This window comes from Hippocampus guttulatus, chromosome 5, assembly GCF_054856545.1.
Source record: "Hippocampus guttulatus isolate MCC_2025c chromosome 5, RoL_Hgut_1.0, whole genome shotgun sequence".
Taxonomy (NCBI): Eukaryota; Metazoa; Chordata; class Actinopteri; order Syngnathiformes; family Syngnathidae; genus Hippocampus; species Hippocampus guttulatus.
The window spans coordinates 21,321,996-21,345,728 of record NC_141265.1 but is presented as its reverse complement, the minus strand read 5'-3'; the positions used below and the strand labels follow the sequence as shown (position 1 = coordinate 21,345,728).

General features: G+C 42.5%; 1 protein-coding gene across 1 annotated transcript in view; it reads left to right on the top strand.

Annotated features, from left to right (window-relative positions):
- LOC147205515 (multiple epidermal growth factor-like domains protein 9) overlaps positions 1-22,753 on the top strand; it is a 48,044-nt gene extending 25,291 nt beyond the window's left edge. The window contains exons 3-6 of the mRNA XM_086110762.1: positions 6,728-6,867; positions 10,904-11,053; positions 17,950-18,219; positions 20,833-22,753. Coding sequence (XP_085966888.1) covers positions 6,728-6,867; positions 10,904-11,053; positions 17,950-18,219; positions 20,833-21,350 — 1,078 coding nt within the window. The 3' untranslated portion in view covers positions 21,351-22,753. The remainder of the gene's footprint in view (positions 1-6,727; positions 6,868-10,903; positions 11,054-17,949; positions 18,220-20,832) is intronic.
- The last annotated feature ends 980 nt before the right edge of the window (positions 22,754-23,733 follow it).

Genomic DNA, 23,733 nt, shown 5'->3' with positions numbered 1-23,733 from the left:
TGCACCTCTGCACTGTGAGGCCGACACGCTAACCAGTCAACCACTGGGTCACCCTTTTTCCTAGAGAGGCGTAGCAGCAAATAATTGAGAAGCACTTGTTTACAGTGACAGCTCCAAGTTTCATATTCTTTTTCAGACATGCGTGTACAGTGTGAACAGAAGTAAGGAATTAGCTTTCTCACATGGTGGGTATCTGATCCACTGTTGCTGTGCTTAATTAGTGGTGCGCGATTGGTAGTGTCATGGTACTTTTCCGCTGATGCCTTGGACTGAAGTCCAACTGAATGCGTGCTTCACAGCAATCCCTTGACTGGCGACCAGCCCAGGGATGATGTTCTGGAATGAAATGAGCAGATTGTACTTTTCAACCACAGCTCATCGCCTTGAACTCTCGGGACACTATTAGCATAAATGTTTGAGGCAGCTTTCATTAAATTACAGTTTTGAGATGGTCAGGTGATCAAATTCGAGACTGTGTCTGTCTGTGTGAATCTGTCCATGTGTGTTGGATACACAGTCAACTGTTGGCCTTGGCCAGCCTGGTCGATTTTGTCATGCAGAGCCATTTGTTTGGAAGTGTCCATTGTCTGGACATGTGTTCTTCTCACATAAGCTGGTAATACAGGTCAGCACAAGTACCACGTGCTGCTTAATGTGGAGACCCCCCCCCACCCCCACACACACACTTTTCTCAAATACAGCTTTAAGCTTTTTGACACCCCAGTGATAAGGGGAAGTGGGAACTGCCTAATAAATAGTTCATCACGCCACTCACACACTGCATTGCACCAAATTCTTTGAAAATTATGGGTACTTTCTGGAAAATAATGTGAAATTGGAGTGTGTGGACATGTTGTTGGAAACCAAGACAACAAAAGTCTTTGTACACCGATAAGATTTATTTTAGCTACAACTGATGGAGAAACACCATTTATAGATCTGTGATGGAGCGTCCCTTCAAGCAGTGGGGTGCGGCCCTTATACCATTTTTATCTTTTTTTATCTTAAAGTTTTGCTTTCAAAACTTAGCTTGTAGCAGACATGTGCACATTTTCAGCATGACGTCTCTGATCCACTGGTGAAAGGACACTTTGATCCTCTCCTCTTTCATCTAGAACTGCTTCAGACAACAAAGTGTATGCAGAAAAGTGGTGAAGATTGCACGACTGTCTGTGTCCTATGTGTTGTGTTGTGTTATTTTTGTTATTTTGACTTCAAAATGGCGCCGCGAGAGTGGCTGCCTTTCCAGCAGCTCCTATATTTTGTTGTTCTACTTCTTCCTTTCATAACTTTGCTGCTGTGAATTGGGAATTTCTCCATTGCGAGACTAATAAAGGTTTTCTTATCTTTTCTTATCTTATCTTCTTGGGAGGGGTTAAAGCCTGACATATAGGAAAATTACAACCTAGCACAGCAGCCAATGTTGCATAGTAACACTTACAGATAGTCAAGTCAAGTCAACTGTATTTATAGAGCACTTTCAAAGAGCCATCGCTGCATACAAAGTGCTGTACATGGAGCAATTTAACATGCACAATAAACAGTAAGACAAATCGGTAATAAAGGCGGTAGAAAGCACCAAACAGTAAAACCAAGATCAAATCTAAGTCATGCTGAGTCGAATGCCAAAGAATACAAGTGAGTTTTGAGGAGGGTTTTGAAGATGGGCAGCGAGGAGGCTTGCCGAATGTTCAGTGGGAGGTCATTCCAGAGAGAGGGACCAGCAACAGAAAAGGCTCGATCCCCTCTGAGCCTCAGTTTAGTTCTTGGTACTTCTAATAATGTCTGGTCCGCAGCCCTGAGGCGCCGGGCAGGTGTGTAGGGGCGGATGAGCTCAGAGAGAGTAAGGTGGCGCGAGATTATTCAGAGATTTGAAAACAAATAAGAGGATCTTGAAAATAACTCTAAAATGTATGGGGAGACAAGTTGAACCAAGAGGTGAGTTCCTCTGTGTTAGACGAGGGTACGCAAAGGTTATTAAAGGCATCAGAGAAACGACTAGCAGTGCGAGGGTTAAAAATTCGGCGTTTACAACTAGGAGCGGCAGATTTCACAGCAGCATGCGATAAGACTACGTCAAATAAAACTGCCATGTGAACAGAAATCCCATTTTCAAGGCATACCTGATACAGTGACACAAGTTAACAGTTAATTATGAGATAAAAGTGAACCCTGTTAAATATCAAATTCCCATTACACTGTCTCTCAGGATGAAAACAAATTTGGCAACCGTGTCAGGTTTTTTTTCTTATCCAATTCCAATTCACTTTTGACCATTCACCATCTACTCTTTGTGCAGTTTCACTGTATGCTGTGGTTGTTTTGGTCCCGTTCACCACTTTGATGATTGGAAACGTAGAAATTGCTGATGATGATGGTAGAACATTTATTCTGCGATTAACCCATCAGAGGTGGGGGACTCGAATCAAGTCATGTGACTCAAGTTCGACTTAAGACAAACTTAGGATTTGGGACTTGGCTAAAACTTCAAGAATTCACTTGGCTTTGACTTTGTGTTCCTGAGGCGTTTGTTGAACTTGAAACACGTGACTTGACAATTTTTGCCGGCTTGCATTTTTAAAATGTACATTTTTAAGGAGGGCTGCGCAATATCGGAAGAACATGCCCATTTATGATATGGGTGTTGAATGTAGCGCTAACGATATTTTTGTGATATATAGATATATAACATGTACCTAAAGAAATCACATTTTTATCATCTAATGAAAGAAATACAAATTTTCACGTGGCAAAATGAGCAAGCTCAATGTATTCTTCTAGCCAATTAATTGTAATGCACCAATATACAGTCTTGTTCACCTATTGTAGGGGTGACCAACCCGCGGATCGCGAGCCGCCTGCGGCTCTTTGGCTGGTTCAATGGGGCTCCCGGGCTTCCACATGACGAGCGTCAAAAACGCCTCCACGGTGGCGCTGACATTCAAACAATGGCGCTATGTACAGCAGCCTATCATCAATCCCGTTACTTGATTGACATACAGGGCAACCAGTCAGATGACAACTGAATCAACGCTCATGCGCAAACAACAGCACTATGTGCTAAGATAGTCAGCGAATTACCTCTGATTTTAAGGCCGGGGTGCCCAATACGCCAATCGCAATCGACCGTGAGCCAGCGGACTGGTTCCAAGTCGACATTGAGGTTTAGGAGGAGGAAATGCGGAGGGGGTGAAAAAACTTGGTTCATGTTCGGTGACGTTACGGCTGTCGCTCATCTCGCTGTGCGTGCGTGTGTGTCTGTGCGCACGTGCGTGTGGTTGGGCGCCCGCGTGCATGCGTGCGGGTATATATGCTTGCGCGATCGGGTCGATCGTGGGAGGTTCGTCGCTACGAAAGTCGATCTTCGGTCAAATATGTAGAAAGCTGACCCAAGAGGTCAGTAACTACTGCAGCTCGCATGCAGACAGTGCCTGTTTTTAGTGGCAACAACGGAATTCAAGCCAGATTTGAAGAGGACTGTTCAAGAGAAGGAATGCCAAAAGTCCCTGCACTATGGCGCTAATACAATATGCATAGAGAAAAACTTTATTTTATTTTTGTTTTTGGACTTGGTTAAACTGAGAGTTTGTGTGGTGGGGACAGTGCCCACAATATCCATTGTTGAAAATCACTGGCCTGTGGTCTTAGTACTGTAGGAGTCAATTTCTGTCATTATCATGTTAGTGTGTGACATTTACAATATATGTGGCTGAGCAGAGGTTTGTGTGTGTGTGTGTGTGTGCGCGTGTGTGTGTGTGTGTGTGTGTGTGTGTGTGTGCGTGCGTGCGTGCATGTGTGTGCGCGCGCGTGTGTGTGTGTGTGTGCGTGTGCGTGGAAGGGATGCAGTGATGTTTATGTGTGCCCATGTGCATGATGTGGCTCTTTGCGGTCACACAGTAAAATAATTGGCTCTTAGTCTCTGACTGGTTGGCCACCTCTGACCGATTGGATGCCAATACACATTTAATTAAGGTTGCATTGGACTCATCAAATTCTGATGAGAGCATACAATTCCATATGAAAACTTGTTGCACATCTTTACGATATGCTTTTTGCATGGGCCATTATCATGATAACGATATTGTATCGATATCTTGTAAAGCAATGCAATAAATATTCTGGCATCTTCACTCCACTTCTGTTGTGCTTCTAAACACAGCTGATTGACATTGAAATCAAGCGTGCAGGAGGCCCCGCATAACAGACATAACATTATACATTGATTCATTTTGTAAAGCAAGGAACAGTCTAGAAACTGACTAGTTTGGAACCTTTAAAAACTATGTGATTGTGTCAGTACTCTCCAGCTAGCACTGATGCAACATGTCAATACTGATCTTTGATTGTGCAACACTGGTCTGCTTATTGGACGCGTTTGAAGCGCAGTCCTTAATGCCAGCTTCGTGTGACCCTCTCTTGCGTTCACTGTGTTGGCATTGTTAGAACCACTCTGTGATCAAGGTATCTGTCCAAAGTCCCTAGCATCAACTAGTGAGGTGAACTGTTGTGACATATAAGCTTATATTTTAGTTTTGTAATGCAAACATTACATAAAGGTTTTTAATGTGGGCCCTATAGTGTATGAAACATGACTGTTTTTTATTTTGCCTTGCCAATGACTTTCAGACATATTTTTAAAGTTAATTTACTCTTTATTTTTCAATTTCTTCTGAACAATCTTGAGACATCTGGTGTGTGTGTGTGTGTGTTCTTCCCAGCCTTGGATTCAGCATCGCTCACGCCCCACTAAGCATCACTGCCAGCCTCTTCATTTGCATGAAGTGTGGTTCTCTAACAAAGCCCCATTTGTCTGAAGACCAGTGCCATCCTCGCAGAAATTGCTTCCAGTCACTTGTGATTTACTTCTTTTGTCAAGTCATTGTGTGTAATTAATGTTTTGGAGTACGTTGTCTAAGCTGGAGGACTGATCGGGCTTGACTTGGCTTTGTGTTTGTTCTTGTTGTAGATTACCGGTACTTTGAATGAGCATATGATTGGAGAGATGGCACTCATGTGCCATCGATTTGTTTTTTTTTCTGTCATTTATTTGGAATTACAGCCTCCTTGGTCTCCTATAATCCACTACCTACAAGGTGATGTAGGAAAAGATCAGATTCAGTGAAAGAGAGAGACATTCAAATGTTGATTTAGTTGTTGATGTTAGCTGTTGATTTGGTTCTGATACAAAAATGGATACAGGTCATAAACTGGTTGACAGTTGCTCCTCTCCACTATGCTTTTGCTGCATGATCTGTTAGTTTGGCAAAAAGGTGCGCTTGCGATCTCAAAATATGCAACCAGTCATTATGTAATGTGGTCGAGAAAGTAAAACCAAGTAAGGATGAGCTGTCTGAGTTCGGGCTGTGCGAGAGCGCTCAAAAGTATCATCTTGATATCTGTTAACCACAATTCCAATGAAGTTCCAATGAAACGTAAATAAAACAGAATACACTGATTTGTAAATCATTTTCAATTTACAGTATGTTCTACTAAATACACATTGATTTTTCACAATGATAAGCTTTTAATGTTTTCTGCAAATATTCTCTCATTTTGAATTTGGTAGTGTATTCAGTTGAACGGCTCTGTCAGCAGTTCGTCCCCCCCCGCCTAGAGGGGGATCGGGGAGAGGCTAACACGAATCCCTATTCGAGTCACCACTATTTTAAGACCGGCAATGAAAATTTAAAAAAAAAAACTGGCTAGCAAGTTATTTATTTATTTATTCCTTTTTGTTAGAGCCCCTGCTTATTCTCCTCCTCAAACCATGCCTTGTAGGTGGGGTGCCCCAAGAGGAACATGCTCCCCTTGAGCATGACTAGCTCATCAAAGGTTGACCAGGGCAGCCCTCTTTGGCTGGAGGATGTCGCCCGCTGTTGAAAAAAAACAACCTCTCCACAACAACAGATATAGGGAGTGGGGTGTTGTACTGACTTGATAAGTCCACCCATGCCTTCCTGTGATCTGCCGGCGCGTTCCCTTAGCAGTAGACGCAATTGGGTGACTAGTGGCGTGTTTGAAGCATTCCAAGTAGGTTGAGATGAACTTTGGCTTGCCTCGCTTCAGCGTTGAAAACATACAAAGTACGTCACACGCATGTGCATGAATAAGCAGACGCAGCCGAATAAAGTAGAACACACACACACACAGTGTGGTACGGGACCAAGAGGAATTACAACACAGCTAGTCTTTTACAACTGTTTAAGTGTCAACCAAGATGGCATTTAACTGCCAACACAACCACCATCGGTCACCAGCATGACTGGCGGTATGTAAACTTTTTTGGACAGAGGACAAGAGCTCCTCCTCATTTCCGCTTGAAGCAAAATGAAGTCGCTACCTCCCTCATACAAAAATGGTAAACACGCAGGAGACAAGCGATACGTTGTGGTTTTTCACATTAGGTCTGAAGTAGTGTATTGGCGGAAAACACACGCAAAAGAGGCTGGAAGTGTTTCTGTCAGTTGTTAGTGAAATGGGCGCCCGTAGGAACTTGACCCGGCTAGAGACGATTACATAGACGTACGAAAACCCACTTCCATCGTTGCTTAGTCCGTTCTTTTTAAATAACTTCTCATCCTCCGTCCCCAAAATGGCAGACGGACTGTTCCTTCCCAGGGACAGAGTGCCCATCTCTGCTTTTACTTTTATTGTGTTGTATAACGTATGTTATTTTCATACCTTGTACTGTGTTAAGAACACTTTATCTTTTGTATTGCCCTTCCAGCTCAGGGATATGTGTGTGCAAGGCAGGAGTGTATGGACCCAAGTGTGACGAGTGCCACCCAGGCTTCTTCCACTTCAGCAGCACCGGATGCCAGCCCTGCCAGTGTCACAATCACACTAACTACTGCCATCCACAGTCAGGTGAGTCTGCTAATGAAGGACATTGCAGTTTGTCATTTTGAACAGTGATTCTCAACTGGTGGGTTGGGACCCAAAAGTGGGTTACATGTTTGTTATTGTTTTCATTTTTATGCTGCAGTACAGAGGCATGCCAAGTTCCCACATGGAACATATTTAGGTAACCAACAGGAAGTTTAGCTCGTGCCTCATGCTTTAGGCGCTACTCGGTAAACAAATACAGTGCAGCTCAACCTCTGGCTAGGGGAAGGCATGGCGAGCAATCCACCAAATTACATGTGATGTCATAGGCAATTTTTAAACAAAACATTTTCTTTATTGTTCTTAAAAGTTAGTCCCGCATTTGTGCAACAAAAGGAAAATGCGTGTCTCGGGGTGACAAAAGTTGAAAACCACTGATGACTGTTATTGTGATGGCACAAGTCCCCGATGTGTTTTAGAACAGAAAATAAAATTACAGTATTTCCCTAAATTTTAACAGGGACTTTTCTGAGTAACTGTGCATTTGTAACATGTCTATCATGTTTATGAATTTTCTGGAAAACATTCCTATTTTTGACATATCAATGTAGATTGTATCTTGACTGGTAGATATTCTTTACACTGTTTTCCCTTAAATTTTGGCAAGATGATGCAATAATATATGAACATTTCAAATTACCATATTTTCTGTACTATAAGGCGTTTAAACTATGGTTAAATCGTAGTTAATTATTTGGCCACTGGATATTTGTGCTTTATTTTGTGTAATATGGTATTCATTTTCGTGGATACTGTGTTGGGAAAAAATATGTAAATGGGGGAAAAAAAGGAAATTTCCAATTACTTCATGTAATTTAAAGGAAAAATACAGCATTAGGTTTAGGGCTGCGCGATATGGTCAAAATGTCATAGCTCAATATTTTTTGCCACATACATCGATAACAGTACGATAACTATATTGCTATGAGTTCGGTGAAAACGGAGCTTTTTTTTATTTTGAAGAAAAAAACAAATATATTCCCAAAAGGATGTGGAAAGCGTTTTTTTTTAAAAGAGCTTAGTGACCTCCATCAACATGAACAAAGTCATTAACAGATCAAAATGAATTACATTGCCATTGTGCTTTAATGATAAATCACAATTTTAGGCTGCAACGGTGTTTCTTGTATTTGTATGTGTGTGTTAATTATATCAATGTGTGTGTTCTGTACCAATTTGTCCATGCATGACCTTAGTAAAGATAAGTGGTTCAGAATGTGGATGGATGTGTTGTGTGGCTTGGAAAAAAAAAGAGTTGTCCACTCACTCCCACACATGACGATGGTTGTGTATGCATTCGTGTATTATATGGCGATGTGATGAGTGGACTCCCAGCGATGTGAACCATGCCTGGATCGTGTTTGGAGGCTCCCCATACAATAGGTTGCATTGTATGACTTTTTATTAATCCGCAAAAAGATGGTGGCCGTCAACTCTTTGCAACCTGAACAGAACGCAGTCAATGCCTTGCCAGTCCATTCAAATGAACAGACTGGACTGCTCGCACATTTTCACAAGAAGTTCTGCTATTTCGTCCACTGCTAATTTTGAAATTATAATTATGTTGACGTAATGTTCTAAAAGACAATATTTTGTACTGTCCATCTATACTTGACAACGAAAACAGAAGTGAATTTCTTGCGTGCGCTGTTTAGTCGGCAGCACCAGCGTTTGGCCCTCTCGCTCTCTGCAAAATAATTGTCATTGTTCAGCGGTCGATTCCCCGCCAAGCTTTGACGGTGGAATTTGTTTGGTTAAACTGAGATATACTGTACATTGCAACACAAGCGTGGCTAGGTCACGTGACTGATATCGTCCTCATTTCGTTGTTAATATCTTGAACCCTCATATCTCGATTGCAACACGATATCTCATCTAACCCGTGATGTAAAATTACCGATATCAAATGTCGTCTTTATCTCACAGTCCAAATTGGACCGTTGTCTTGAATTGACATTATTTGGCATGTTTGTATCAATTGTCCAAGGCTCGAAGTTTTTAGGGGTGAAAGCATCAGTTAAGGGGCAACTGTGCTTTTAAGAAGGAGAGCAGCTGATTATTGTCGTATCCCTTCCCTTCGTGGATGGACAGTGATACTTTAACAGTACATTTGAGCAACAGAATCAATGCTGCATACATTTGGACTTTTTGCCTTAACACCTCAGTTCCATATGAAGATAAGATGTGCATCTGATTCATTTGTGTCACGTCTGATCTACACGCGCATACGATATCAAGACGGCCCTTCCCTATTCCAGTTAACTGTAGAGCCTCTCCAAAATTGCAACATTCACTTAGCAAGCAGAAAGTGGATTAGACGGAGCAGCCTTGTCAAATAAATCAATCAGCTTGTGAAACCATCAGTTTGTTTCAAGTGAGCCTGAAGAGTTTATTTAACCAAGAAAAAAAACTAACAACATTGAGATCAAGGTCTCATTTTCAAGAGCGATTTGGCCAAGAAAGCAGGGCAAACTTGACTGGCGACTGGAGAGTTTAGAAGAGGATTGCGCCTCACCTCCAGGCAGCCAGGCTTTTAGTCACCTATGAAGGATGGTCGGTGAAAGGGGTCCACGATGATAGTGGAGTGGTGAGGGGGAGTTTTCAAAGCCATATGTCTTGCTGCTCTTATGCATGAACAGATGGACTACTCAGGTCTCACTTGGGCTCAGCGAGTGCTCTATGGATTAACTACGGTTTTACAGTTCTCTCTAAGGATTGATTCAGGGAAACAGTCCACTCAAACAGGAACACAATGTGCAAGTTCACATTTTCTGTCTGCAAACATTGCAAGACACTCGCATAACCTCGGTCATTTTCAAAAAAGAACGAGGGCAAGCTATTTGCCATCATTTTGTTTTCATCCTTAGCCATATCCACTGCTCCCATGATCCACAATTTTTTAACTGAGTAAACACTGATATGTTAGTTTTTTTTGTTTTCCCTGTTGTTTGTTCTTTTGCATTCAACTGCATACAGCCAGAGTTGTGGTTCATCCCAAGGGTGTTAAAAGGAGTTGATTTTCGGGTGTTGTGTTGGCCAGACAATTTGTGTTGCAACAAAGTCATCCAACCTCGGTTTGTGAACTGGGACACGGTACAAACATGCTGGAACAGATGACGTGTTAAAAGACATCCTCAACACCTCTTATTGTATGATTTGGGCGAATGTACTTGTATGTATATATTTCAGCCTTTTGGTACTCTATATATTTTATATATTAATAGATGAGTTCATGTAAAAAAAAAAAAAAACATTTACACTTATGCCCCCGAATTAATGAAATGTACTGTTTTTTGTGCAACCACTCCACTCTGGAAGAAAAAAACGTATTCAAATAATTACTTAAAATCCCAAATTAAGATGATGAGCATGTGGAATGTATATACATTGTACACTTCTGACCACAATACACATAAATTGTTGGCATATAATGTATATATTTTGTCGGGCGGAATTTTTTTCTTGAAAGGGGAACTCAACCCCAATATTTTCTTCACAATAATATGTTCTATGCGCCTCACCTTGTCAAAAAACAGCATTCTGATTCATATTGCATTTGTAGAATATGAGTGAAGCGGTAAAATCCCCCCGCCCCTCTGTTTTTGTCCATCTCATGTGGCAGCCATTTTGCCATTTGCTGTGGACTGAAAATGACATTGCAGTTGCTCAGGGTTCAGGTAATGACAAATCATGGCTCAGACAACATGTGAGCCATGATTGGTCTACACCTGAGCCCTGAGAAACTGATGTCATTTTCAGTCGATAGAAAGTGTCAAAATGGCCGACCCCTGAGATGGCTAAAAACAGCTGGATTTTACTGCTTCGCTCATATTCCACAAACGTAATATGAATCAGAATGCCATGTTTAGACTAGTGAAGGCGCCCAGAACATATTACTGTGAAGCAAATATCGGGCCTGACTTCCCCTTTAAGTACAAGTGGTTCTTGTCTCACCTTCCACTGTTAAATAAAATGCAATCTGGATGAAACAGAAATGTTCAAAACTTTATTTCTTCAGGTGTGTGTCTGAACTGTGAGGGCAACACCCAGGGGCCGAATTGCAAGGAGTGTAAGCCAGATCATTACCGCAGCCGTAGCACTGCCTTGACCGAAGCCTGTGTCCTATGCCCCTGCTCCAACTCTTCCTCCAATGGCACTTGTCACACCGGTGAGTCCCTGACCTTACACACACACACACACACACACACTCAAATTTGGGCTGTCCTTGTCATATTTACAAAGGCAGCTCGACCTCACAGGTGAAATACATCCTACCTCAGTTGTACGTTACATGTAATGTTACATAAATGAACCGTATTTGGCAACTAAATTGTAATGGATGCAGCACCCTTCACTATGAGGCTTGATTGATGCGATTTCTCCTTGTCAATCGTTAAGGAACAGCAACAGTAATAATCTCCAAGGATGTTTATGATTGCTTCATGAAGGGTGAATCAGTTGGTCAAAGTACGCGCCATAATAAAATGTCACAGTGACACTTTTTTTTTTTCCTTGGGGCATCAAAAAGGAATGATCTCAGCTTTCCAATGATATGTTGTGCTCCTCTGAGATATCGAAGGTTGAAATTAGGTGGTGTGGGCATCTTGGATTTTCAAGATTAGGAGAGAATGGCCTCAACATTTTGTCAAACAAACATTCGCTTGACCAGCATGTTAGAGTAGCCAGAGAACCACCACATTTGGCTCGGAAGCTCATGACATACAGAGGAACAATTTCATGTAATCTTCAGCCATGAAATAATGCATCTCATGCATCTCATTCAACTTTTAAAAACGGGATCTATCCCGAAGAGCAGGAATTCATGAGTACAGTACGTGTCAACATCAGGAGTATGTAAAATCCATCAAATCTAGTTAAACCCTCTTAAAGTGCTCCCGAGAGGCCTGTACAGTCGAACCTTATGACATCGTGCCTCGAGGGACAGAACGAATCTGTACGTTAGTACCGTAGTTCGTTGTAACCATTTCCAATAAAATGGCCCCCAACCATGATGTATCATACAGTGTGAACATTTATTGATGTAAAAACATGAACATGTAATACAGTATAAACATGTCAATTACAAATACTTATATACAGTATGAAGAAAACATTCAGTCAGCAAATGAAAAGTGCCTTCTCCAGTTCAGAATGTGCCGCACCCCAAAGCCATTCATCTTTAAATCTGTTGGCCTCGAACGCTGCCATTATTTTATTGCCATTACGGATGATTGTCGAAATCGTCGACTTTGCCATTTTGTAGTCCTGGCTGAGCTTCGTCTAGGAGACTCCCTTTCAAAAGTTAGAGGCAATTTCAGCCTTCACAGACAGTGAGATTTTCTTACGTTGACCCAGACATGTTTTCAGACCATGTGCTTGACCGTGCCGTGACTCCGTGAGGAGCATTGCCAAGCAATGGAAGGGAATCCCGTGCTGTACATTTTGTTCGTAAGCAAAGTTACCTTCCCGTGGTTCGTTGTAACAAAGAACTTTTCATTATTTTGTGGGAACAATCGGGTCCTTTTAATGAAGTTTACGTCATAAAGGTGTTCGTTGTCGGCAAAATCGGCAAATGGAAAATTCATTGTGTGAAATTGGGGCTTTGAAATGTGAACGCTATAGCGGTGAAAACGTAAACGATGTACGATGAAATGAGGTTTGAGTGTATCTTTATTTAAAGAAATACTAATTCAAATAATTTGGATTAGTTTTAATTTTAAAAAAGACTAAGAAATAATAACTTAAAATGTGTTTGAAAATGTCAATTCCTTTGAATATTTCCCATCAAAAATTGGAAAAAGGAAAATGGAAATTACTTTTTATACGTAGAATTGGAAAAAGTTTATAATTTCAACAACTGGCAATGTGTAAACTTTTTTGGGCAGAGGACGAGTACTCCTCCTCTTGTCCTCTTGAAGCAAAGTCACTCCCTCCCACATACAAAAACAGTGAACACGTGCGAGATAAGCAGCGCGTCGTGATATTTCACATTCAGTCTGAAGTAGTGTATTGGCAGATTACACACGTAAAATAGGCTGGGCATGTTTCTGTCAGGGCAGCCCGGTAGTCGAGTGGTTAGCACGTCGACTTCACAGTGCAGAAGTACTAGGTTCAATCCAGCTCCGGCCTTCCTGTGTGGAGTTTGCATGTTCTCCCCGGGCCTGCGTGGGTTTTCTCCGGGTGCTCCGATTTCCCACCACATTCCAAAAACATGCACGGCAGGCTGATTGAACACTCCAAATTGTCCCTAGGTGTGAGTGTGAGCGTGGATAATTGTTCGTCTCTGTGTGCCCTGCGATTGGCTGGCAACCGGTTCAGGGTGTACCCCGCCTACTGCTCGGAGACAGCTGGGATAGGCTGCGGCACCCCCCGCGGCCCTAGTGAGGATCAAGCGGTTCGGAAAATGGATGGATGTTTCTGTCAATTGTTGGTGAAATGGGCGCCGGAGGTACTTCACCTGGTTAGGTATGATTCAAGGGACGGACGAAAACCCGCTTCTGTCCGTTTTTTTAAAAAAAAACTCTTCTCCGTCCCCATAATGGGTGTCCATCTGTTCCGTCCCAAGGACGGAATGCCTATTTCTGGTTGTCAAGTCTGTTGAGTTAAATTTTTAAACAATGATTCAGCGATTCAACAGAGGGGAAAAAAAGTTTACATCCAGTAGATTAAGGTCTGGCGAGGCTTGTTCTAAAACTGACATCCCCTGTTCCAGCTGCACTTTTTAAAAAAATATATAAACATATCATTGCAGACAAATACAGCTTTCTCCCTCACACATGCATGCACGCACACACACTCAAACTCACACACGTGCATCTGCCTTTCTCTAAGCTTCAATGGAGGACGGGTGGACTCCACAGCTACTGCACTACATGATTCGGGCTTTGCCATTTTGACTATCAAATGTTTTTGTTCCCGTTCATCTTTGAAAAAAAAAAACCCCGCATTCCCTGCACATCTCATTGTAAGCATGTGTAGCGATGGAAGGGCCATGCTGTCGAGTTGGGATTTGTGTTTGTGTTGGGAAGAAATTGAGGAGTATGTCTCCCACAAGGTGTACGGTAGATGTCTTTTGAGCCACAGCAGCAATGTAACTTATATTATAATAATTGAAATGTCCGACTGTGTTGCACTGGGCTGAGTCTGGATCTAATCGTAAGGAGTCACTCGCAGAGCACAGTCCCTTCTTGCCACTGCAACCTTCCATTCTTTTCAAGTAGGATTTAACCCAGGGCGCCAAATCGATGGTAGGAGACATACTGTATGTGCCTTTGTGGTGACATCTCAACTCAACTCAGCTTTACATGCATCACACATGCATCACCCCAAAACATTCGTCTTGGTTTGTGGAGTTGAGAAGATGGCATCAGATTTCTGCTTCCTGCCATAACACTTTTAATTTGTCAATGAGCAAAGTTGCATAAATTGGGTTTGAGTGACCTTTCTGCTCCGGGCTTTGTCTGCCCCAGTTTTACAGCACCTAAATGTTTTGGGGGGGGTTTCGAGGCAGCGTTCGGAGTTGATTGGCTGCCACTGTCATGCCCTGATAGTTACAGTTTCATCACCTAAAATCTTTTGGAGTTCAAATATACTTGCAGCGATACCAAATAATGTCATTCACACCAGTCGTGGTCACGAAAATAGTTGACAGCATGGTCGGCAATGTGTTTCTGGTCCAGTGAATAAATATTTTTTGAGGGGGGAGGCAGGGGGGAAACCCACTCCACTCTCCTTTGTCTTCAAGCTTCTAGCGTCTTGGTGAGAAAACCCTCCTGCGCACAGCAGTTTTACTCAAGTGATGTTTGGTTTTGGCTGAAAAACAACTTCAAGTTATTTGGGGAGAACACAGTGGTTTTAATTGAGTCGCAGGCAGGCTACACAAGACCACATTTTTTAGTCCAAAGTTCTCAAGTGATGAGAGTGATGGAAGTTCTGGTTCCGGCTTTGGTTATGACCTTGACAAATGTTCTGCACAGTGCATAATCCAGATACTATCCTAGTAATCTCTCCGCGCGATCGAATAAGACTCAGTAAAATTGGAAAGATATGTATACACTTTGGGATTCATAGTCGTCTGTCCACCGCCCTTTTGCTCATAGATTTTTGCATTGAGTGATGTTAATTTGAAATGAAAGTAGTGCGCACTTAGGGGTGACCCGGGCGATAGCATTGCAACCACTCTTTCTGTCTTGTCAATTGATGTTGCAGTGTGTCTGACTCCAATATTGCGCCCTAAAAGAAGGGACTTGCAGCTCGTCGACATCAAACGTTGCTGTATTTTTTTTTCATGATGTATTGTATTCCTCAAATTTAAAATAATAAACAATGCCTCTTTGTTTGTTTTTGTTTTTTTTGATGACTTTATTTTGCCGTTTTCCAGCTTTGTCTCAATATGATCCCCTTTTTTCGACCAACCATGTCCTGCGAGCCTCTTCCTGCATGGCTTTTGCCATGTTGCCATGCAGGGAGATACGCGCCGGCTGTTAGGTTATGTGTCGGCCTACTGGGGACCACGCTAGAGGTGCTGCAATGTGTAAGGGAGGGGAAGGGACATGAACCAGGCTGAGCTGAGCTGAGCTGGGACAGCATCAGCACAGTTGGGCCATTTCAGCGCCACTCAGGCAGTAACAGACTGCGGGGGATGGGCCGCATTATGCTTTCAGACAGCATCGCTGTAGGAAGAAGGAAATCATCGGAGTAAAGGCATTGTTTTGTGTCCTTCGACCATGTTAACAGCGCTATAAGTGCATGATTTCATTAATGGTGAACACCGGAGCTCGGAGAGCAAGCAGCCTCAAAACTCAGGTCGTCTTGGCAATGACAGCGTAATGGCTTCATTTTTTAGGATCATTGATTTCTAAATATGTGGATGCACCTGGTTATAAATGAAGATCTTTATTATGACACCCTGAGAGGTGAAGTGGAGCACTGTTCCATATCAGAATCTGGGTCACACATTAAATCACTCATCTATGATTCCATCTGCACCCACTGCTCTCGACTGGCGTTCATTTTTAATGTTGCCTGCACTTGTGTTTTTCTAAATCGTGTGTCTGACAGCGCCTACCTTAGCTACTTGTGATCTCCTCACTTAACATGGAAAAAAGGAGGAAGAAGAAGCCGGGTCAAGTCTTACTATTCCAGTGCAGCGCTGCTCATGTTTCCTAACGGTTATATAACCCAGCGCGTCGGCTGCCTTTGAACCTGAAACAATGTATCAGGAGGAGCATGTTTTGCAATATAACAGTCATGTGATCATTCGAGATAGAAAACATCTAGGCCAGTGTCTGACGGCGTTTTTAAGCCATTAACACAGAAAGATGGTGAGATTTGTTGTCTAGGTGATCGAGCTCAGAATCAAGCTCTAAATCCCGATTTGCTATTCATATTGTCAGTAACAAAGGACTACTGAGTGGAATTGGATGATTACTTCTTGTACTTTTCCAAATAAAGATGTTATTTTTCCAATAAATTAAAACCCAGTTTGATCAAAATGGTAACTGATTTACAGAGCTGCCAGCACCGATGAGGGCTGGAATCGATTCCGATTCTCCAAATCGATTTGATTCGATTCACAAGGCGCTGATTCGATGCGATTTACAATTCAGGATTCACTTTGATTGATTTTCACTTCAGTTCAGGATTTCTCACAGTACCAATTTTACTTTCATATGGAAGACGTTCTCAGAAGAAGCAATGCTGCGAATAATAGAAACTTCTTGCTTGGTGCATTTGTCAAAATATTTAAATGAACCCTAATGCGGTTACATGACTCATGTATGTTTGATTGAACATGACCTGATCAAAACAATAAATCGATTACAACCACAGGGCAGGCCGTGTAAATAAAGTGACAAAAACACTGTAACCCAGTGACGTTCACATTCCCGTGATTGGTTCACAGTTTCCGTTCATTGCTCTCTTTGTGTTTCTCAAACCAAAAAACAACTGCCTTGAAGTTGGTTGGCGCGAATTTCAATGCTTCTGCCATGTTGTTATGCTACACTACTCTTGCGTCGTGACGAAATCTTGTGTGATGCGAGATGTCACATGAATTTATGGGGGAAAACACGGTTTAAAAGGATTGATTTATGGTTTTATGAATCAATATCGGGCTATGAAAGGAAAAATCAATTCAACTAGTTTAATTTTTTTTTTTTACCCAGCACAACTATCAATTGGTACTGATAGTTACAGTTATTTTGAAAAAAAAATCTTGCGTTATTTTACATCCTGAATTAATTCTGCGTTCAGTTGAACGGTGTTTGGAAACCCTTCAGTTGTACTTTGCTTGGCTCTGCATGTACAGTATACTATGTTGTCGTGAGCCACCTGGTGGTTCGCCGAAGCAATCTCATCTCAAACTTACCTGGAGCCTTGCAGTGCTTTCATTCATCATTAAAAAATGAAGAAGCAACGTAAAACTGTTTATTCATCTTCCGAACCGCTTGATCCTCACTAGGGTCGCGGGGGGTGCTGGAGCCTATCCCAGCTGTCTCCGGGCAGTAGGCGGGGGACACCCTGAATCGGTTGCCAGCCAATCACAGGGCACACAGAGACGAACAACCATCCACGCCCTCACTCACACCTAGGGACAATTTAGAGTGATCAATCAGCCTGCCATGCATGTTTTTGGAATGTGGGAGGAAACCGGAGCACCCGGAGAAAACCCACGGAGGCCCGGGGAGAACATGCAAACTCCACACAGGGAGGCCGGAGTTGGAATCGAACCCGGTACCTCTGCACTGTGAAGCCGACGTGCTAACCACTGGACTACCGGGCCGCCCTAAAACTGTTTATCTGATTCCATTTCATTTCCTGTACCTGCACTGGTTCTACATGATGTATTTAACCCATTCAGGCACCCTGTAACCTGATAACATGATAAGCTCTCCACTGTGGTAACCGCTGTCCCTGAAAGGCTTAATGTGCCAGCTGCTCTTGTGCTGAATTTTTTTTTCTAGAGCAACTGAAGATTTTACTCATTTGTGAGTTGACAACATTTCCCTTTTGGTGGATTATCATGCTCCTGATAGGTACTGACTGCCGTGCGTTCTTGTTCAGATCCCAGTGGCTCCCCAGTGTGTGACCAGTGCCTTGACCCGTACTCTGGCCCACTGTGTGACCAGTGCAGAGCTGGCTTCTACAAAGCATCCGGGGCTTGCGTGCCATGTGACTGTAGCGGGAATGCAGATCCTCAGGGTCCCCGCCAGCTTTGTCAGCCCGACACCGGCCACTGCCTCAGCTGCATGAACAACACCACCGGGCCTCAGTGCCAGCTCTGTGCTCCCGGATTTGCGGGGGACGCCCGGGCTCATAACTGCAGCCGGCTAAGTAAGTATCAACGTCAATTTAAAGCAGAAGTCAAGTCAAACATTTTCCCAGCAGTCTAAACACGGTATTCAGATGAATGATGCGTTCGTGGGACATGACATAGGCAGAAAAATCCACCCGTTTCTATCCATCTAAGGCAGCCGCCATTTTGCTTGTACTGCCACTTGCTGTCGACTGAAAATGACATCGGAGTACCCGAGGGCTCAGGTTGCGAACGTGACCGTTCACCTGTTTTCTGAGTTTGGTCATGTGATGTTCGCCACATGAGCCACAAACACAATATTAACCCTCTCATGCACAAATAATAATATTCTACCTTTTTTCTGTCTTACTAGTTTTTAGGCAAATGAAAACAAAATAATGCCAGTGGATGGCAACACAAATAAGGGTCCATTGTAGTGGATGATTCACATATAAGATAAAACAACATTTGAACATTTGCCGTCCACTCTAGTAACCGCTGTCCCTGAAAGGGTTTATCAGCGTACCGTGTTGAGACTTGTGGGGGCGCATAGAACATCTCGTGAAGAACATTTTTGACTTGACTTCTCCTTTGAGGAGCAATCATGTCATTTACCTTTTTAGCACTTGTTCATTCTTTTGAGGATTTGTAAAGTAATCACCACATATGTTGTCATTGACTCATGAAAGGTATCTTACGCTTACTTCGAAAAGGCAGTAACAAAAGCATTGAAAGCACATAAAAGGAAGAGGGAGAGAGCTGTCTATCACTTCATCCAGTCAAATCATCAGTGCTGACACTCATTTGAATGTGAGCTCCCACATCAATCAACATCCGGCGCTGATGACACACAAAAAGGAGATGACCATAGATCGTCTCTGACCATACGCTTTATAAAAGATGACTGATTTAAATTTGCACTTAAACACAGTGTCAGCCTTCTGGACCAAATTAGGGAGCTTGTTCTGGAGGAGAGCCGTTTGATAAGTGCAAGTTGTACCTCATTGTCTATGTTTGCAGATTCTGGGCACAACACGTGAATTTGTGTTTTCAGGAGTGAAGCGCTCAAGGCAGTAGTGATGGGAATTCCGGCTCTTTTTAGAGAGCCGGTTCTTTTGGCTCGGCTCACATTTGGGGCCCTTTCGGCTCCCAAATGGCTCCTCAGTTTTTTTGTTGCTTAAATTAATTTACTACCAAAATAATGCAAAATTATGTGTAAAATGAATTACTAATGTAAAATAATATACAGTGTATTAAATATTTATTTTTTATATGGCTTGATTTATATTCTTCTGAACATACTCAACATGGAGTGCTACAAAAAATAAATTACAAAGTAGAAGAACAAAGACCCATCTCAAAACAAGGTCAACAAAAAGTTCCAATCTCTGATTGTTGTATATTTAGAAGCTTTTAACTATTTACAGTAAAACAACATAAGTAAGCTTTGATTACCACACAACAAATTATGAATTAAAATTTGATATTGGATATTTTAACCTTGCACAGTCTACACGCTGCCTTTGAACGATCAATTAAGTTGAAATGAGTCTAAATTTCACTGCATTTCCCATCCATTTTCTCGCCTTTCCACTTTCCACCGTGTTTTTTTCTCTGTAGCGCTATCGAGCTCTCTCTCGTCTCCCTGTCTCTCCTGTTCCTGTGCTGCTCACGGTGTGCTGCTGTTGTGTCTAACTCCTCCCCCTTCTCTTCACTGCAGCGTGTGTGTGTGTGTGTGAGTGTATAATCCTCCCATCTTTCTTCTACCACGGATTTTAACCAATCACGTGCGGCTTTAACCGACGGAGGGGAAAAAACAGGAGAAAAAAAAGTCGGCTCCCTATTAGGAGCCGGCTCCCGTCGTTCACTTCAAAGAGCCGATTCGTTCGCGAACGACACATCACTACAAGGCAGTTGGTAGGGCACCAGGAGTTGCTAAAGGTTAATGGTACTTGAATATTTTGTCCTTTAAAAGTCGGCAGAAGGATTATAAATACAATTTTAAATGTTGCAGGAGGCTAATGTTGTGAGGCTAGCACTGGGGACACATACTGAGCCCAGTCTGAAGGGAAATGCATGGGGGGGCACAATTATTCTTATTACCCTACGGACTGCACTTACTTTGCTCCATATATGTTCACGTAGAACTGCCGCCATCTGTCTTTAACTCACTCGTTGTAATTAAAACTAATATCATCTGTTTAACCTGTTCATGCACCCTGTAACCTGATAATATGTCCCTCAAAGGGTTAAAGGCGTAATAATCTCACCGTATGTAATCTTCTCACGTTGAAAAGAATAAAAACATGTCTTTCTAAAAAAAGAAACTCCCTGAACTTGTATGAAAAGCAATTGCCCCCGAAACCTAACAACTGGTTGATCCACCTTCAGCAGCAACAACTGAAATGAAACTTTCGATGTACTTGGCAGGGTACTGTACCTCTCATCTCTGGTATTTAGTTCGGCAGTTTGGCCTTTTGACCACTAGGTGTCAGCTTTTACCAGGCATACGCCACACGGACTCTCGACAGGACAGTGGTGGTACGCTTCATGAGGGGAAAAACTGTGTGGCGGCTGTTTCTTTAAATGAACAGACCGTGACTGTTGAATGAAGAAAAGATGCAATTGTTGAATGTTTTTTCTGTCTTCAGCGCCTCAGCGAATTCCCACACCAGCAGGTCGGCCCAAAACAGAGGCCCCTTCGTCCCGTACAGCTTCATCCTCCAGCAGCAGTGCGACCTCCACCAGACCAAGAGGCATCCTGCCCGCCTCCACATCCAGCGGCAACTGGAGCACGACACTGAGCACGGCCGCCACCACTCAGGCCCTGCTGACTAGCCTGAGCAGCCCTACCGACAATACCACAGCAGCTCTGACCGACGTCTCCTGGACACAGTTCAACATTATTATCTTGGCCGTCATCATCCTGGTGGTGGTCGTGCTCTTGGGCTTCGTCGGTGGGGTGTACACTTACAGAGAATACCAGAACCGGAAACTCAACGCGCCTTTCTGGACCATCGAATTGAAAGAGGACAACATCAGCTTCAGCAGCTATCACGACAGCATTCCCAACGCCGACGTGTCAGGCCTCCTGGAGGATGAGGCCAACGAAGTGGCACCCAACGGTCAGCTAGCACTCACCACACAGAGCAACTGCTACAAGGCTTAGCGCCCCCAAACCCATCCCGGGACTAGACTCCTTACATTTACAGATCACATAAAGCTGCTGCAAAGTACCAAATCCAAAGCCCCCACCTCATGTATGACAGACCGCTGTCTGCGGCACTTCGCAGCTCCTCAAAATGACCGTGATATCAAGCCACAAGTGAGAGAATGCATTTCCTCTTTTTTTTTAAATGTGATTTTAACGGGGAGGGGTGATCGGTGAGCAGCGTCCAAAGAAAAGTGTTTTATTATTGTCGTGTTTTCAGAAGACAGTGTTTGAGTTGTTCGGGAATTGGAGCTTGAACCGTTTGCTGAAATAACAATCTGCTGAGCACCAGGAGGACTTAAAGTAAATGAGCCAGGCTTTTTCATACATTTGTAAAATGGACGTTTGACTGCTTTGAGTGGATCACGCTTCCTGTGATCTTAAACTGAGACAATGATTGTTATTTAATTACTTTTGGCGCTGTTATGAATTATTTATTTGGTTGACGTTTCATCCTTGAGAGAAATGCTGCACACGTATGAGGTGTTTGTTCCTGTGTGCTGTCGTATGGTAGGTTTCGTTGACCAATTAGTTTTTTCATGTACAGTTTCTGTGTTTTGAAGAGAGGGGACAATGAAGGCTGCTGGCAATTGCTTCAGTTGTTTATACCTTCCTATCTTTTTTTTCTGAAAGCATGCCAGTGCACCTGATGTATCCTACCCACCTGATGTTGTTTTTTCGGAGGCCTCAACAACCATTTATGAAAACATACAACTGCAGGCCAGTGACGTATAAAGTGCTTGCGGAAAATTCCACCGTTAACAGTCTAATCCGCTCTTTTGCTGAGGTTGGCAGCAACCATTTGAAAAAGTGCTCATTTCAATGTGGAGGTGGGGCTTGAAGACTAAGCCTCAGGTAAATTATCTGTAAAATATAAACTTGGTTATGAGCATGTCTTAAAAAAATTTCAACCAGCTGGAGCTCACTCATCACCTGTACATCAAATTTGCACTGCTGTGAAATCTTTATCTTGCTCTGCGTTGCTCCGGCTTCCATTGTTTGGCTGTGCACATTTTTACCACAACAAATGAGTAATGCTAATTGTGAGACTTAATTCCTCAGGTACTGGCTCTTTCCCTAATGTGATGTCTGTAAATGTGTACAGTGATCGAATGTGAATAGTTGTACAGGTAGAATATTGCGCGTTCGCTGTCACTCAGCCGGCTCCCAACCGCTCACTCACGAGGGTGCCATGTTGTAAGTCAGCCCACAGCTTTTTATACATTTTCTTTTTCTTATTGTCACTGTCATATATGCAGATGGACAACTCAAATGCACCGCCAACTCGAAATAAACAATGGAATGTGAATAATACCCCAAAGTCAGCGCTCCAATTTGTAAATAAAAAGGATTTAATGGTCTTTGTGTTTCTGTCATAGGTTCTTCAAGGTTTTCCCTTTTCCCGATATCATTTCCTGACTTGACCCACCATGTTAATGTAGCTTTTGAGCTGCATTTGTGATAGGATGCAGAAATGATTAGAAACACACACACACACATACACACATTTTATATGTGTATATACAGTGTATATATGTGTATATATATATATAATAATGTGTACTGTATATATATATATATATATATATATATATTTGAGCTGTCAGTTTAGTGCTGTGTTTAGTGCTGTTATCGGCATTAATTTACATTTTTTATCGCAAATGTGTGCCGTGTGAACACCCCTTTGTATATATATATATATGTGTGTGTGTGTGTGTGTGTGTGTGTATACAGTGTATATATGTGTGTGTGTGTATATACAGTGTATATATGTGTACTGTATATGTATTCATGTGACGTATGTATACATTAAGTCTGGCTGCGCGCAAATCTCGGAGGCAGAAAACACACGCTGAACTGAACAAAATGGTGTGAGTAATGGTGTGCTCATGCTGTGCTCTGGGTTGTCAGAATAGAAAGAGCACACACAGAGATCTAGTCTTTTATCGAATTCCTGCTAGTAAACACCCTTTCAGAAAAAAACGGCAAAAGTTATGGTTACAAGCTTTACGATGTGAGAATTGGTCTAAGGAGGCAATTAATAATGTTCGTTTTTGCAGTGCCCACTTCATATCTGGTAAGTACTTGTGAGTTAGGTGTAGCATGTCAAATTATATTCTATTATTGTTCTGTGAAAGCCCAGAATAACATTCAATTAGTGGAAGTAACAAATGAGTGAAAATAATGAAGTACAGTATAGCATGAGTGAAGCAGTTGATATGTCGTCTTTACAGTCAAACGTGTTTACAATTTGTGTGGGAAGTAACTCTTCAATACTTCATGCACATGTTAAACACAAACATATACAACCATACTAATGCCAAATTATAAAAACATGCTT